General features: G+C 30.5%; 1 protein-coding gene across 4 annotated transcripts; it reads left to right on the top strand.

Annotated features, from left to right (window-relative positions):
• The first annotated feature begins 6,299 nt into the window (after positions 1–6,299).
• LOC120265784 (probable beta-1,3-galactosyltransferase 14) lies at positions 6,300–12,493 on the top strand. Of its 4 annotated transcripts, XR_005537735.1 has the most exons (4): positions 6,302–6,625; positions 8,751–8,827; positions 10,296–10,338; positions 12,440–12,493. XR_005537735.1 is itself a non-coding variant. In XM_039273748.1 (3 exons), the coding sequence occupies exons 1-2, from the start codon at positions 6,315–6,317 to the stop codon at positions 8,800–8,802; spliced, it is 363 nt and encodes a 120-aa protein (XP_039129682.1). In that variant the 5' UTR covers positions 6,300–6,314; the 3' UTR covers positions 8,803–8,827; positions 12,440–12,478. The 4 variants fall into 4 exon arrangements, 3 of the variants coding, with proteins under 3 accessions (XP_039129682.1, XP_039129681.1, XP_039129680.1); XM_039273748.1 differs by lacking the exon at positions 10,296–10,338 and having other exon boundaries at positions 6,300–6,625; positions 12,440–12,478; XM_039273747.1 differs by lacking the exon at positions 12,440–12,493 and having other exon boundaries at positions 6,300–6,625; positions 10,296–10,442.
• Positions 12,494–13,886: the final 1,393 nt, after the last annotated feature.

Below are 13,886 nucleotides of genomic sequence, written 5' to 3'. Positions count from 1 at the left end.
AATTTTTATTTAATTTGGACTTAGAATAAAAGTTTTGAAAATTAAAATTTTTTTTTGTCAATTCAATACATTTAAAAGTTTTTGGGAGATTGAAAAGGTTAGAGAAATCTATTATTAGTTGTCTCTAAATATATTAATATATATTTAAAATAATAATATAATTAAATAAAAATAAATAAATAAGACAGGGAAACAAGGAAAGAAGGAAAGAGACACAGAAGGGTGTGATTAGTGGTGTCCATGAAGGGCTTTTAGAGGGTCCACAAAAGATGAGCATTGTGGAGAGCAGACCGACAAAGATACTAAAAGGTCCTTCATGGTTTACCAACCACCAAAACATGAACAACCAATCAGACATCAAATTCACACAATCTTAATATTACTACCTACCACTTACCACTATCAACTTTAATATATCTAATATATATATATATCTATATATATTTACACAAAGTGAATTTGAATTTAAATTTTTTTGCATGAAATTAATTCCAAAACAAGACAAGTTTCAACATAAATTACGTAAATAATCTCTTCATCTACTAACATTAAGGGATTGTTTGGATTGGCTTTTAAAAAAAGTGTTTTTTTTAAATTTTGTGAAGACTTTTTATCTTTTGAATAACTTAAAGTCATTTGTCGATATTTTCGTTTCGGATGTATTAGTTTTGAAAAGCAACATCAGTAGTTGTGAAAATGTTTGTATGTTTATTTAAAAATTACTTTTTACAACAAAATTACTAAAAATACTGCCCTTTTATGGATTGATGAAGGCATTTTAGTAAATGCACTTAACCAAAATAGAACATCAACAACGAACTTTATTTCCATAAAGCTGAGTGTTTGGCGATTATAAAATAAAGATTTCGTATTTGAAACTTTATTTCGCAGACTGAACTTTTATTCAGAAAGTATCCAAACACAGTATATAAAACCCTCATAAGGCTTAAGCTTATAAACAAGTGCTTTTGGGTCAGCTATAAGCTGATCCAAACAACACCTAAGTCTTTTGTATAGAGTATTATTATTTTTGTCAGAGAAACGGATTCCAATCTTAATTTATGCAGATTAAAAATGCAGATATATTGAAATATTAACTTCATGTACATACATTAATACATATATGTTTTTGTCATAAATAAATAAATAAATAAGTTACATTTGAATATATATATATAAAAATTTTTAAAATATATATATCTCATATAAAATAAGACTAATGTAATAAGTTTGAGTGTAAAAACCAACGGGTTGGCGCTTGTCGATTCCCATAAACCGCGCTCCCCGCTTTCCAGAGGGTGAGGATGTGACGGCGATACTCCTGCCCCACGTACGCCCCTGAGGTTTGACGCTTGTCACCCTACCTAAAAAAGTTTGAGTGTAAAATTAGGGTGTCTCACAAAATTTGTGTATGATATTTATTTATTAAATCAATATATTATATGTATTTATGGAGGAAAGTTTCATAGAAATTATAATTATATATGTACAGATACTGATATACATATATAATAATAATAATAATAATCATCATCATTTATAATACAGTGATTTATGGACAAGCAGCTTGTTTGGTCCTGCTTGCAAGGTCCCAACAAGCTTTCATTTTCTACAAAATATTGCTAGCAAATAGTAGTTTGAAATTTCATGACACAAACCAAATTTACACCCAAAATTATCATACCAATCTTTTTTTACAATATTTAACAAATAAATTTTTTATAAATATTAATATTAACAAACATCTATAATCAATAAAAAAACATTAAATAAAAAAAATGTCCTCCATTCTAAATTTTTTTCATAAAATAAATTCCAACAATATAACATTATCATGAAGTTAAGTAAATGTAAATGTGGATTAAGTTATGTGTCTGGGATGAACACACGTAAATACTACCAATATAAATTCTACAACACACCTGAGGACCTGATGTCAATAGATAAAACGGTTATAGTGATCATGCTTCATTTAAGATTAACCTCATCATGTTAATGATGTTATTATTCTTATTGCTTGGGATTGAATAAACACAGTGCATGTGTGCTTGTGAATGAGAAAGATAAGAGATGATGATGATGATTGAGAACAAAATCTAAAGGCAAAGGCCACAAAATCCAATTCCATGTGAGCACCAGCCATGCTGTCCCCCTCTCTACTACCAACTGCTACTATTCCTACTACAATTGCTACTACTACTCTTTTCCAATCATAAGTCCCTCCTCTCCTCTTCCTTTCATTCCCTTTTCCAATGCAATGTGCTCCCTTTTCCCTTTTACAACCCTCCTCTTCTTCATCACCATCACCATTGCGAATCTATTGTTCTTTTTATTATTTTTAATATATATATATATATATATTTTTTTATTTTGTTAATAATTTTTTATCTATTGGTATTGAAATTTTTGATATAAAATATTTCATATTTTATCAAAATGATAAGTTTGAAATCTCAACTCACACAAAGTAAAAAAACACTTGTGTTAAGATATTAATTTTATGTTTACTTCACTCATGCTCGTTCATATTTCATCAAAATATATACATACGTATGTTTCTACGACTTTAATATTTGCAAAGAGAAAGATGGCAACTCTTTTTCTCCTTTTTGAAGTAAGAGATTATTAATTTTATGAAAAAAAAGTCTTTTAAAAGTTTAAAAACCAGACCAAACTCAAATAGATATAAATATTTATTTTATTTTCACTATTTTATTATTTGTTACATATATGTTTTCACATCAAAATAAATTAAATAATAAAAATGATGCCTTAATTTACAGATCTTCATTTTTTTTTTTAATTTTGAAAATATTTTGGTTGCATATCTATTTGTTATTTTAATTTTTAAGTTTTTTTAAAATTGATGTAAATATTTAAAAAATTAAATAAGAACTACAGTTTTTTCCGGTTTGTTTGGAGATTATTCCTGAATCTTTACTTTGAATAACCAAAGTAAATATAAGGATATTGTTTCAAAGATCCAAAGTATATTTTCACCTTTAATTTATATCATTAAACTATTTCTTGCAGATATATTTTTGTAACTAATAAACAAACTAGTAAAAATATTATTTTTTTTTAACTTTTAATACATGTTAAATTATTGGGGTTACATATGTGTGTAATATATTACTAGATATTGATGGAGTTGATCAGGTAAAAATCTTACTAAATGACTTAAATTTCACTTATTATTTAAATATGAAACTGTGATATAAGTCAATAATTTAATCAATGATATGATACAAACAATATGTGTTAAGAGTTCCCAAAAAAAAAATGAAAAAAAAAGATGAATGAAGATGTTTTAGAAGTAGTAAATAAATACTGGATGTAAAGATGATCAAAATTACACAAATTAGAAATTTGACCATCTCTCTCACAATATAAAAAATAATAGTAAAAGTTATATGATGTCTTAAACCAGTTAATTTAATGATAGATAATAAACTATAAGCTCTACCACCTATCTTAACCTCTAAAGTTGTTTGTAAATCTTACACAAAATAAAAAGCAGCAGCATTAATAAAAGTTACATGATGTCCTAAATTAGCTAATTTATTAACAGATAATAAACTAATAGAGAGTTTAGTAACATGCCTTGAGGGTGATGTGTGTATATATAAATAACTATTGAAAATAATATATTGAAAACAACAACTAATATCAATTCATTATATCAAACAATACCTGCCTTGATTTTCTTCATCATGGAAACTTTTTCCACCAAACATGTGCCTCAAATGAGTGTTTTTGAGTAGGAAAAGTATGAAAGGATGCCATTTTCAAAGCATGGGAAAGACTTGAGAAAATGTTATGATGTAGGCCAAGTAAGCACAAGACAAGAAGAAGCCAAGCAATGAAAGAAAGGTGGCCTCACATCCATGCATGCCAACCCCTACTCCATGTTAAAGTTGAGCAAAGTTGGTGCCTTTTCCTTCTTTTCTTTTTCTTTTTCTTTTTCTTTCTGTTTTTTTTCTCTTGAAAATGAACAGAGAGTAAGGAAAAAAGCTGCTCCATTTTGTGGACTAAAAAAAGTACTTTTGGACCCAATAGACAGCTCAAACACCATGTTTTGAGTCCAAATTCTCCATGTTTGCTTGTTTTTCTTTTTATTCATCTTTTTCTCATTATATCTCATCTTTGTTTTCCTTGCTTATGGGAAAGAATTCATTCTTAATATATGATACCCACACCATTAATATTTTGTTAGAATCTCTATTGATATTTACATGTCTCTCCAAGAAATATATCAATATTGCTCTTTTGGTATGATGCTAACTGTTCATTTCAGCCATGATTTGGGGTTTTTTTAAATTGTATTTATTGGGTATGATTAGTGCTTTACTTGCTATGTATATGCTTTAATTTAATGTCCTATTTTCATGCACTTGATAATAGTTTTGACATATCCGGCTTTAGTATGCTGATTACCTAGTTTCGAGTATTGAAAAAAATCCAAGTAAGGTTGTTTTATATATATATATGCATGCAGGATTTGGGAGAAAAAAGCACTTAAAAAAATTTCATATCATTCTTAAAAGTAATCTAATATTGAATTTGTTTTTTTCCTTATCTTTTTGGTTGTTATTAATCTTGAATGTATTACTAACTTCCAGTTGTTATTAGTTGAGGATATACTTGTCAACTATACGTGAATTCAGAGGAAGTCAAATATTTTACCGTTTGGTTATTGCGGCCTTGACTTTATAATTTATATTCATACACATATATAACCATTGATTTGTGAAACTATGTAGTATGGAATGATATTAGAATGTCTTTGTGTATGAGTGTTAATGTGGTTCTATGGTATGTTAGATCTCACTCTCTCTCTCTCTCTTTCTTGGTTTCTTTGTGGGATGCTCTAAAGCCTTTATCACAAGATGTTTTACAACCACTAATGAAGAAGATTCTTGAGGCACTAGCTAGTTAGAAGATGGTCACTCTCAAAAGACACTAATTAAAGAATAGAATTGGCCATCTTCTTTCTTCTCCTTTTTCTTGTTTTATCATTTACATGAAAATTGATTGCATCTTTTATATGGTTTATGATATATAGACACTCTTCTCACTTATATAGACAAATATCATAGACACATAAATAAGTTCTTATTTCCTTCATTCCCTTCTTTGTCCATTGCCTTCATCACATATATGTATATAACTAGAAGGAGAATAAAACCATAAAGAAGTTAATCTGGCTTGGATGTAGGATTACTTACATATACACTACAAGAAAGTTACATTTTAAAAACAGAATATTAGAAACGGAATTTATTCTGTTTGAATTCGCAACAGATTAACAACGGAATAACAATCATTTTAAATATGATTTTAATAACAACGGCTTACAAACAGGCATTTAAAAATATGATTTATTAAAATTTTAAAAACTATCCGTTTCTACTCCGTTTTTAATAGAAATGGACTAGAAACGGATTTAAAAATTAATATATTATTTAAATATCATTAATTATTAAAAAATATCCGTTTCTAATCCCTTTCTATTAGAAAGGGACTAGAAACGGATTTAAAAATTAATATATTATTTAAATATCATTAAATATTAAAAATATCCGTTTCTAATCCGTTTCTATTAGAAAGGGACTAGAAACGGATTTAAAAATTAATATATTATTTAAATATCATTAAATATTAAAAAATATCCGTTTCTAATCCCTTTCTATTAGAAAGGGACTAGAAACGGATTTAAAAATTAATATATTATTTAAATATCATTAAATATTAAAAATATCCGTTTCTAATCCGTTTCTATTAGAAAAAATATCCGTTTCTAATCCGTTTCTATTAGAAAGGGACTAGAAACGGATTTAAAAATTAATATATTATTTAAATATTATTAAATATTAAAAAAATATCCGTTTCTAATCCGTTTCTAATAAAAAGGGACTAGAAACGGATTTAAAAATTAATATATTATTTAAATATTATTAAATATTAAAAAAATATCCGTTTCGAATCCGTTTCTAATAAAAAGGGATTAGAAACGGATTTAAAAATTAATATATTATTGCTTGCTATTAATGTCATGTTATCATCTCAAATAATTAATACTTATTCCATGAGAAATTATTTATATCAAAGTATTGAAATATTTGAAATGATTATAATTAGTTTAGACTAAAATTTATATAAACTTTAGTTTTTTCTTTCATAGAGTCTTATAAAATTATGTGCAAAATTATATATAAATAAATAAATTTAAAAAACTGCTTAATAAGCTAATCTTATGTCAAATAAAAATGTCTTAATAAGCTTGCTTCTCTTCTTCATGTTGCCTCTCTTCAATGGATCCCTCGAAGTACCCCTGCCGCCGTGCCGCCGTCGCCGCCGCGCATCTCCCTCTCTTTGCTTATCTCCGGCGTGTTCTTCTTTGTCGGTGCCATCGGGATCGTCTTCGCCATTGTCGTGCTCCTTCGCCCCCCGAGGACACGCTTAGGAACTTCCGGTCAAGATCTAGCGTTGGTGGCGGTGCTGGGTTGGAGGATCGGCCGAAGCTGCTGGGTTTCGTCGGGGTGCAGACGGGGTTTGGATCCGCTGATCGTCAGGCTGCGCTTCGGAGCACTTGGTTCCCTTCCGATCCGGAGGCTCTAGCTCGGTACTTATTCTTCTTCTTCAATGCTTTGATTTTGATTTTTCGAGTTAGAGATTTCAGCAAATTTAATGTGTATACATGGTTTGATTTTGATTTTTCGAGTTAGGCTCTAGCTCTAGTATCTTTGAGGAGTTCGATCATTAAGGGAATTTTAGGGTTCTCATTCCTAGTGCTTGATTTCTCTATTGAAGAGCTGAGAATCCTAGTTCCCATCCTGCCTTTTTTTTCCTCTCAAGTTGTTTGATGGATTGAAAACCTAATTAGATACCAGTTTCTCTGAGCTTAAATGGCTATAGAAAGCTAGAGTTGATAATTTTTAACAGCCTTTCTTTGGCATTGGTATTATTATCTACTAAACTACTACAAGTACTGGATTTGTAGAGGTTTTTTTTTATTTATTGAATTGTGTGTTTTATTCTTGTTAATTTTAGATCTATCTATTGATTGTTTTTCTTTGACTGTTAAAAGTGTTATTATTAAGAAATAATTTATATCCAAAGTATGTTAATTAAATAAATCATTAATTTTTTATGGAGATCAATGGCCTCTCCCTAGATGAATTGAATGAAAATGGCTTGGAAAGACTCGAAAAACTATAATCTGAGTTGAAACCATAATCATTTATCATAAGACAATAAGCATGTTCTTCAGGTTCATCTGTATCCTTTATTTTAGGTTGAGAAGAAGAAGCTGAAGGATTTGATTCATAATTAGTGAATCGAAAGGATGAAGTATGTTTGTCTGTTGGCCAATAATGAATGCCAGTAGGGATCTTAGTCTTAGGAGTAAGATCTATAGACCAGTCTGTTCCTTCTAATAAGGATGGAGAGATAATTTTTCCTTGAATTTCCCTTATGCCTTTTGTTTCTAAATGCTGAAGGACATTTTGGATAGTAAGTTTATAGGCTGTGGCAGATGAATTTCCTAGACGTCCTACCAAAGCTTTTGAGATTAACAAATTTTCTCTATCCTGCATAGAATCATATCATTTTGTCTTTATAATTAATTTAAAAAATTTGCAGAAATCCCTAACACTGATTAACATGTTAGGAGCTAAATAACAGATTTCTACTCCTTTTGACATATCTACTTCCATGGAGCCAATTGTGGCTTTGTCTGGAATATTGTCAGATGAATCTACCAATGCAACCATAACTTTGGAACCATAATCATTACGATGGAGTGAATGGATTCCTATTAAGATTAAACCAATGTGAATCAAGGGATAACCTGCTTCATGCAGTTTATGCTTTGATTCTTGAGCAATGAAGCTCATTTCTACTTGTTTTGTAGAAGAACAGCAAGAAATGATTTCCTCACTTCTATGTTGATAAACCATAGCTTTAGTTTCCCAAAACCCATGTTTATACAGAATTTCTGCAGGCACTAAATTTCCCTTACTTTCCTGCATAGTTTTTAACTGTTGAGCAGGGTCAACCAATTGCTCTAAAATAATCTTCTTTGAATGCTTTTTTCTTTTAGCTTTTTGGAAAACATTTGAATGGTACCCTCTAATAATGTCATGGCTGGGTAAGCCATAACCCATAATCTGTCTTTATTGGTTGATTTGAACATTACATATTCCTGTACATACTTTCTCCATTCATTGGTAATGCAGTCAACAAACTGCAAACAGTGAATAACTTGTTGGGCAAATTGCATATGTTTTGGACTTTGATGGTGAGAAACGAAATGCAATCAAGACCCTGTCCACATTACCCTTCAATCAACATTAGCCATTGTTAAGAAGGACGAATTACTAATGTCATGTATGGGGGAGTCAATGTCTTCAACCATTTTTCAGGAGTCTGATCCATTCTTATTATTGTACCCAGTGGAAACTCTGGCCAGAGGGTCAAATCCTTTGCCTCGCTGTGTAGAGTTCTTGTTACTAGTTCTCAGATAATTGATATTGGAGCTTATAATTTGTAAACCTTCTTGCCATTAGTTTTTTTAATTTCTCAGAAATGCACAGGTCTCTTTCTTAATGATTCTGCCTTTGTGACAAAACAGAAAGTTTTTAGTTCAATCATTTCTATGAGTTACTCAATTGAAATGTCACTGCTCAACAGGGTAGTGAATAATATATGAAACTTGATGCATTCTTTCTCCACTGTACATGATGCAGGTTCTTTCATCGCCGGAGTCTCATGGTATTTCTTATATACTATGTTATCTGATCAGTGGCTGCGGTCTTGCGTACAGGTGAGAACAATGGTAATATATGTTCAGTGATGACTGGATAGCTTTTATTGTCCATCAGTTCTGTTTCACATGGTGCCATGTGTAGATTATTGGGTATGTTCAAACTATATCAATTGATGCTGTTCTCTACTCCTAGATGTTTCCACTTCTTTATGAAAGTTTATGTTTTGCATTCTTTTGTTTCGTCTATGTATTCTTTATATCCTGTTAATGCTTGGCAAATATGCAAATAAGATTAATGTACTTACAGCGACTTCTACCAGCTCTTTTGCAACATGGACACCTCATGCCATGTGATATGTTGTGCTTAATTTGAGATGAATTATGGCTCTTATGACAAAAGTTTTCATCATTGTTTCCTCAATTGTGATAATCCTGCCATGCATAATTTGGTTGAGTCTTTCTTTTAGCTTTGCTTGTAAGAAAAAGAAAAAGAAATATATATATATATATATATATAGATAAATGGAAATTTGGGTTACTCCACACAATTTATTCCATTGCCCCTCAAGGATTGCTTGGCAGAGGAAGTGTGGGAAGGTGTTAAACATAAATACTGGCAGCTAGACACATATTACCTACCCGCTTTGTCAGGCTTCAAGTGACTCAGAGTGATGTTTTGATCGAATTTTTTTCTGTTTTATATGATTTGGAGTATGAGGAATGATATTATCACTTCAAAAACTGCAGCTTTCATATAAGATGTGGCTGATGATCTGATCACATTATTAGCATAACCATCTCTAGCACATCTAGCTTGTTGAGCTGTAGATTTAGTGTTCTGGTTCAAAATAGGTCCAGGTGATAGGAATGAACTTTTCTCATTTGTTTGCTATTTAGTGCTGTAGTTCAGTTAACTTAGTGTGTTTCTGCTAGGTGTTGGTGTTTAAGTTATGCACACATTTTTCTCAAGTTGTATTCTGTACTTGTATGCTCACTTCTTTACCTCTTAAATGATCCGGCCACTTCACATTTTATGTCCACTCCTTTTTGTTGCCTATTTACATGGTTCTGCTGGTTCATGTGAACTTTTGTTTTCTGTACTTCCATAGATGGTTGACCACTAATATAGAATCAGATTAAAGTTTGTTGTAAGTCTAAATTCTTATCTAGTTTCCAAATAGATGAATATCATCTTTTATTCGAGATTTAATATCATATCTTTTTTTTCTCTTTGAGATGATCTAACGATTGAAAAATACAAGTGTTCTTTTTTTTAATACAACCAAATTGCAGCCGGATGTATTTCTTTCAAATAAGAAAAATGCTTTTTACCACACAGACAAATCACCGTGCTATGTTATGGTTTCATTGTAGAGACATGTTATTATGTTATGAGTGGCTGTGATTGGTGCTTCAAAAAAAGAATGTTTGTTAGTTAACGCTTTGGTCCTGGCGTTAAACTTCAAAGTAAGAAATAGTCCTTTCGAATTTGCTATGTTTGACTCTCATTTTTGCCTCATGTTAGGAACAATTATTGAGAACTTGATTGCCTGGAGTATTTGAATCAGGTATGTTCTCTCTCTCTTTCATTTGGTTTCCTAGCCATCTGGTTTCCTATCCATTCATTGATCAGCACAAGTTCATTTAGTTTGAACAATTTTTAGATAACTGGTTTCACTTTTATACATTTGAGAGCTATTTAAGTCCTACTCTGCTTGTCTATGATATGATGGTATCATTTGGAAATATTAAGGTTACCTGTCATAAACCAGGCGTGTCACTTCTGTAGATAGTTTTTCATGCATTCCAGGACCAGGACCTTTTCAAGTAAGCTGTCTCTGATGTGCCTGCAAATGATGTTATGTGGTTTTGCATCCCTACCTTTTTGTTACCTTTCAATATTGATTTCTGATTCAGTTATCAATTACTGAAACCTAATGCATGAGTCATGACAAACATCAGCTGCTCATTAGTGTCAATTTTTTTGCTTTCTAGTTTGATGCTTTACAGAAATAATTTAGATGAAGCTTATACCCATTATGGTCCTAGGGGTGCAATGAAGCTGAGTTGAGTAGAGCTTTGAAGTGTTTAAGCTTGGCTTGGCAGAATTGTTTGTAAACTTGAGCTCGAAATTCTAAGCTCAAGCTTGTCTCGAATTTGTAAAAACTTAGCTCAGGCTCGATTTGAGCTCGGCTCAAAAATATTTGAGCCAAAAAAATCATATGTAGGGCTGCCAAAGAGCCAAGTTGTTCGTGAGCTACTCAGAGCTCAATTCTAGAAAAACCCTCGCTCTTTGAGCAAACAAGCCTAGTTCGAGTTTGAATAGCTAATCGAGCCAAGCACGAGTCTCACACTACTCGGCTCTTTTTAAGACTCGTGAGCTCTGCATAACAACTCACAAGCCTCCCGCTCGTGAGCTTACTTAAAATTGAAAAACTCTCTTTAAGGGCAAGTAAATGAAAGTATATTACATGATTTATGCTTCTTAACATTCTCAATGTTTCTTTCAACTAATTTCAATATTATTTTTTATATTGAAATTCATTATACATATAATCAAATTTATATTAATATTAATATTTATGTTTCATTTAGTATTATTAGATCATGATTAATGAATTGGCTCGTGAGTGAACTCATTTAGTAAGCTCGTGAGCCTTGATGAGTCGAGTAGTATGAGGCTCGAGCTTAATTTGATTAGCTACTCAAGCTTGAAAGTCAGATTCATGTTGGACTCGTTTGCTTAATGAACAAGTTTTTTTTTTTTTCCGAACCGAGCTCCTAGCGGCTTGGCTTGATGAATCTCTGAAACTGGTAGTTTATAAGCTTTTGGATCATGGATAAATTTTTGCTTTTGACAACTTCATTGTCTGTACTGTATGTTTAATAATTATCTGACTTTGTTCTCTCAAGTCATCAACACATTCTATGAATACAGCAGCATTCAACATTCATACATGCAACTAGATAGCTTATGCAATCATTTTTCATATGTTGCCATTCTTAAACATAGGTCATTTGTTTCCCTTAATATCCATTTGTAGAATATAGTCTTTTGCATTTAAATTCTCAAATAAAAATTATATTATTTAAAATAATTGTCTTTTAAAAAATAAAATAGAGAGAGAGAGATACGTACCTTAAGTATATATGCATTAATTAGTCTTAAGAAGCATTCTAATAGACAATTAATTGCTCATCTTGTATCATTATTTCTCTCATTCTTAAAAACTTCATTATATATTGATGAGGTGGAAACCAAAGAAGAGTTCAGGAGTAATGATAATTTTTAAATGAGCTGTATTTATTTAGTATGATCTATTCTCAATAAATCATCATGCAGTAGTTAATGCCATCCATATGAGGAATATATTTGCAATCAAGAATGAATAATATGCCCCATCATCTTTATTGCTAAACCAGTGCCTAACTTTAGCCCTATATATATATACACACACATGGACACACACCACCAAAAAGGATATATAAAATATATCCAATTCACACCAAGTTCCACATATCACATCAATTAGAAAACTTCATCACTATCTTTTCCCCTCTATTTTTCTCCTAATCTTTCTTTTTTTTTATTTTATTAAATTAGTACCATTATATTCTATTAATATATATATTATTATTTTAATTAATTATTATTATGTCCATGTGTAGGCAATGGGGCTAGCAACAACATGCTTTCCATCGGTCCACCCAATTGATGGGGCGAAAGTGAGTGAGTTCTCAATTGTTTGTTGGTAAAGAGAAGGTATCACCCTTTTCTTGAGTTCTCAATTCATGTGTAGGCATGGAATTCTCCGAATTTAAAAACTCGGTGTGAGAAAGCTACCGCAAACCCGACTCACTGGAGATTGCGTGACTGGATCCTGGTATATCCCGACACACATGAGGTTCCATTTCTCATGCTTCCCATGGATAGATTGGTAATTTGTTTAATATTTATATAAATGTGCTTTTTAAATTATAAAGAATTTGTTTGGTGCTAATTGTAACTAAAAATTCAATTTGTTGTATTATTCTAGTTATGCGATCATGATGCTGGGCTTATAGACAGATTTTGTCGATACTTATTATTTTTGCATGTCAATATATATACTTAAATATTTCTTTTGTATTTAATCGATGAGTTTTATCTTATTTGTTGGTGTTCTAGGTTAAAAATTTATGTAGTGTGCTTTTTATTAGGATATAATTTTTATTTTATTTTATTGACTTAAATGTTTGAAACGGATTAGAAACGGATTTATTTGTTTGAATATTGTTTTTTAATTTTAAAAAAACTTTAGGAATGGATTAGGAAACAAAAAGCTATTGTTTCTAATAGGGGAACAAAAAATAAAAATGTAAAAATATTCCGCTTTTGAATCCATTTCATTTTTGTAATTTAGAACGGATTGAAGAACACATCTTATTCCGCTTTTAATTTTTTCAAAAAATTAAATATAACGCTCTGCTTCCAACTGCTTCTAAATTTAAAAGCAGATATTTTTCCTGCTTTCTATTCAAATTGAAAAGCAAGGGTATTCAAAACAGATAAATTCCGCTTCCGATCCGTCATTAATTCACTTTTAGTAACAGATTTGAAAACTGAAATCACTGCTTCTAAAACAAAGAATTTTCTCAGTAGTGATAACTCAATCATTTATGATAGTATAATCAATAATTTAATCTTTTTTAACCTTATATGTAACTCACTAGATGCGCTCAGAGAACAAAAAAAATGTATAAAAATTAACAAGATATCAAAAATAAAAAAATAAAAAAAAAATAAAAAAAATAAAACAACTTCCGAGTATTTGTTGATCTCTGATGTGTCCATATCAATAGAAGCAAGTTACTACCTTACTAATAGGAGTGAAACAATATATCTTAATTAAAATTAATTTTTTTTAACCTACTTACATGAAGGTTATACAGTTAGTTTGTTAGTTGTGCTTGATTATTAATTTATCTGGTTTGTATATATATACATATAAATGCTATTTTCTCACATTAAATTACATTAGTGGGAGTGTAAGCTTAAAAGCCTCTAGATTGAGTCTCAAGTACTAGTAAAATGGTTATACTTTCATTATCTAAATGCAAATTTGATTTAACAACC

The sequence above is a fragment of the Dioscorea cayenensis genome, chromosome 7 (genome assembly GCF_009730915.1).
Source record: "Dioscorea cayenensis subsp. rotundata cultivar TDr96_F1 chromosome 7, TDr96_F1_v2_PseudoChromosome.rev07_lg8_w22 25.fasta, whole genome shotgun sequence".
In the NCBI taxonomy this organism is placed as follows: Eukaryota; Viridiplantae; Streptophyta; class Magnoliopsida; order Dioscoreales; family Dioscoreaceae; genus Dioscorea; species Dioscorea cayenensis.
This window is presented reverse-complemented; position numbering and strand designations above follow the sequence as displayed.

Excerpts from the sequence above, each read along its gene's own strand:
- LOC120265784 (XM_039273748.1), top strand. The coding sequence starts at position 6,315 with ATGGATCCCTCGAAGTACCCCTGCCGCCGTGCCGCCGTCGCCGCCGCG. Across the intron at positions 6,626-8,750 it reads GATCCGGAGGCTCTAGCTCG|GTTCTTTCATCGCCGGAGTC; the intron begins GTACTTATTCTT and ends TACATGATGCAG.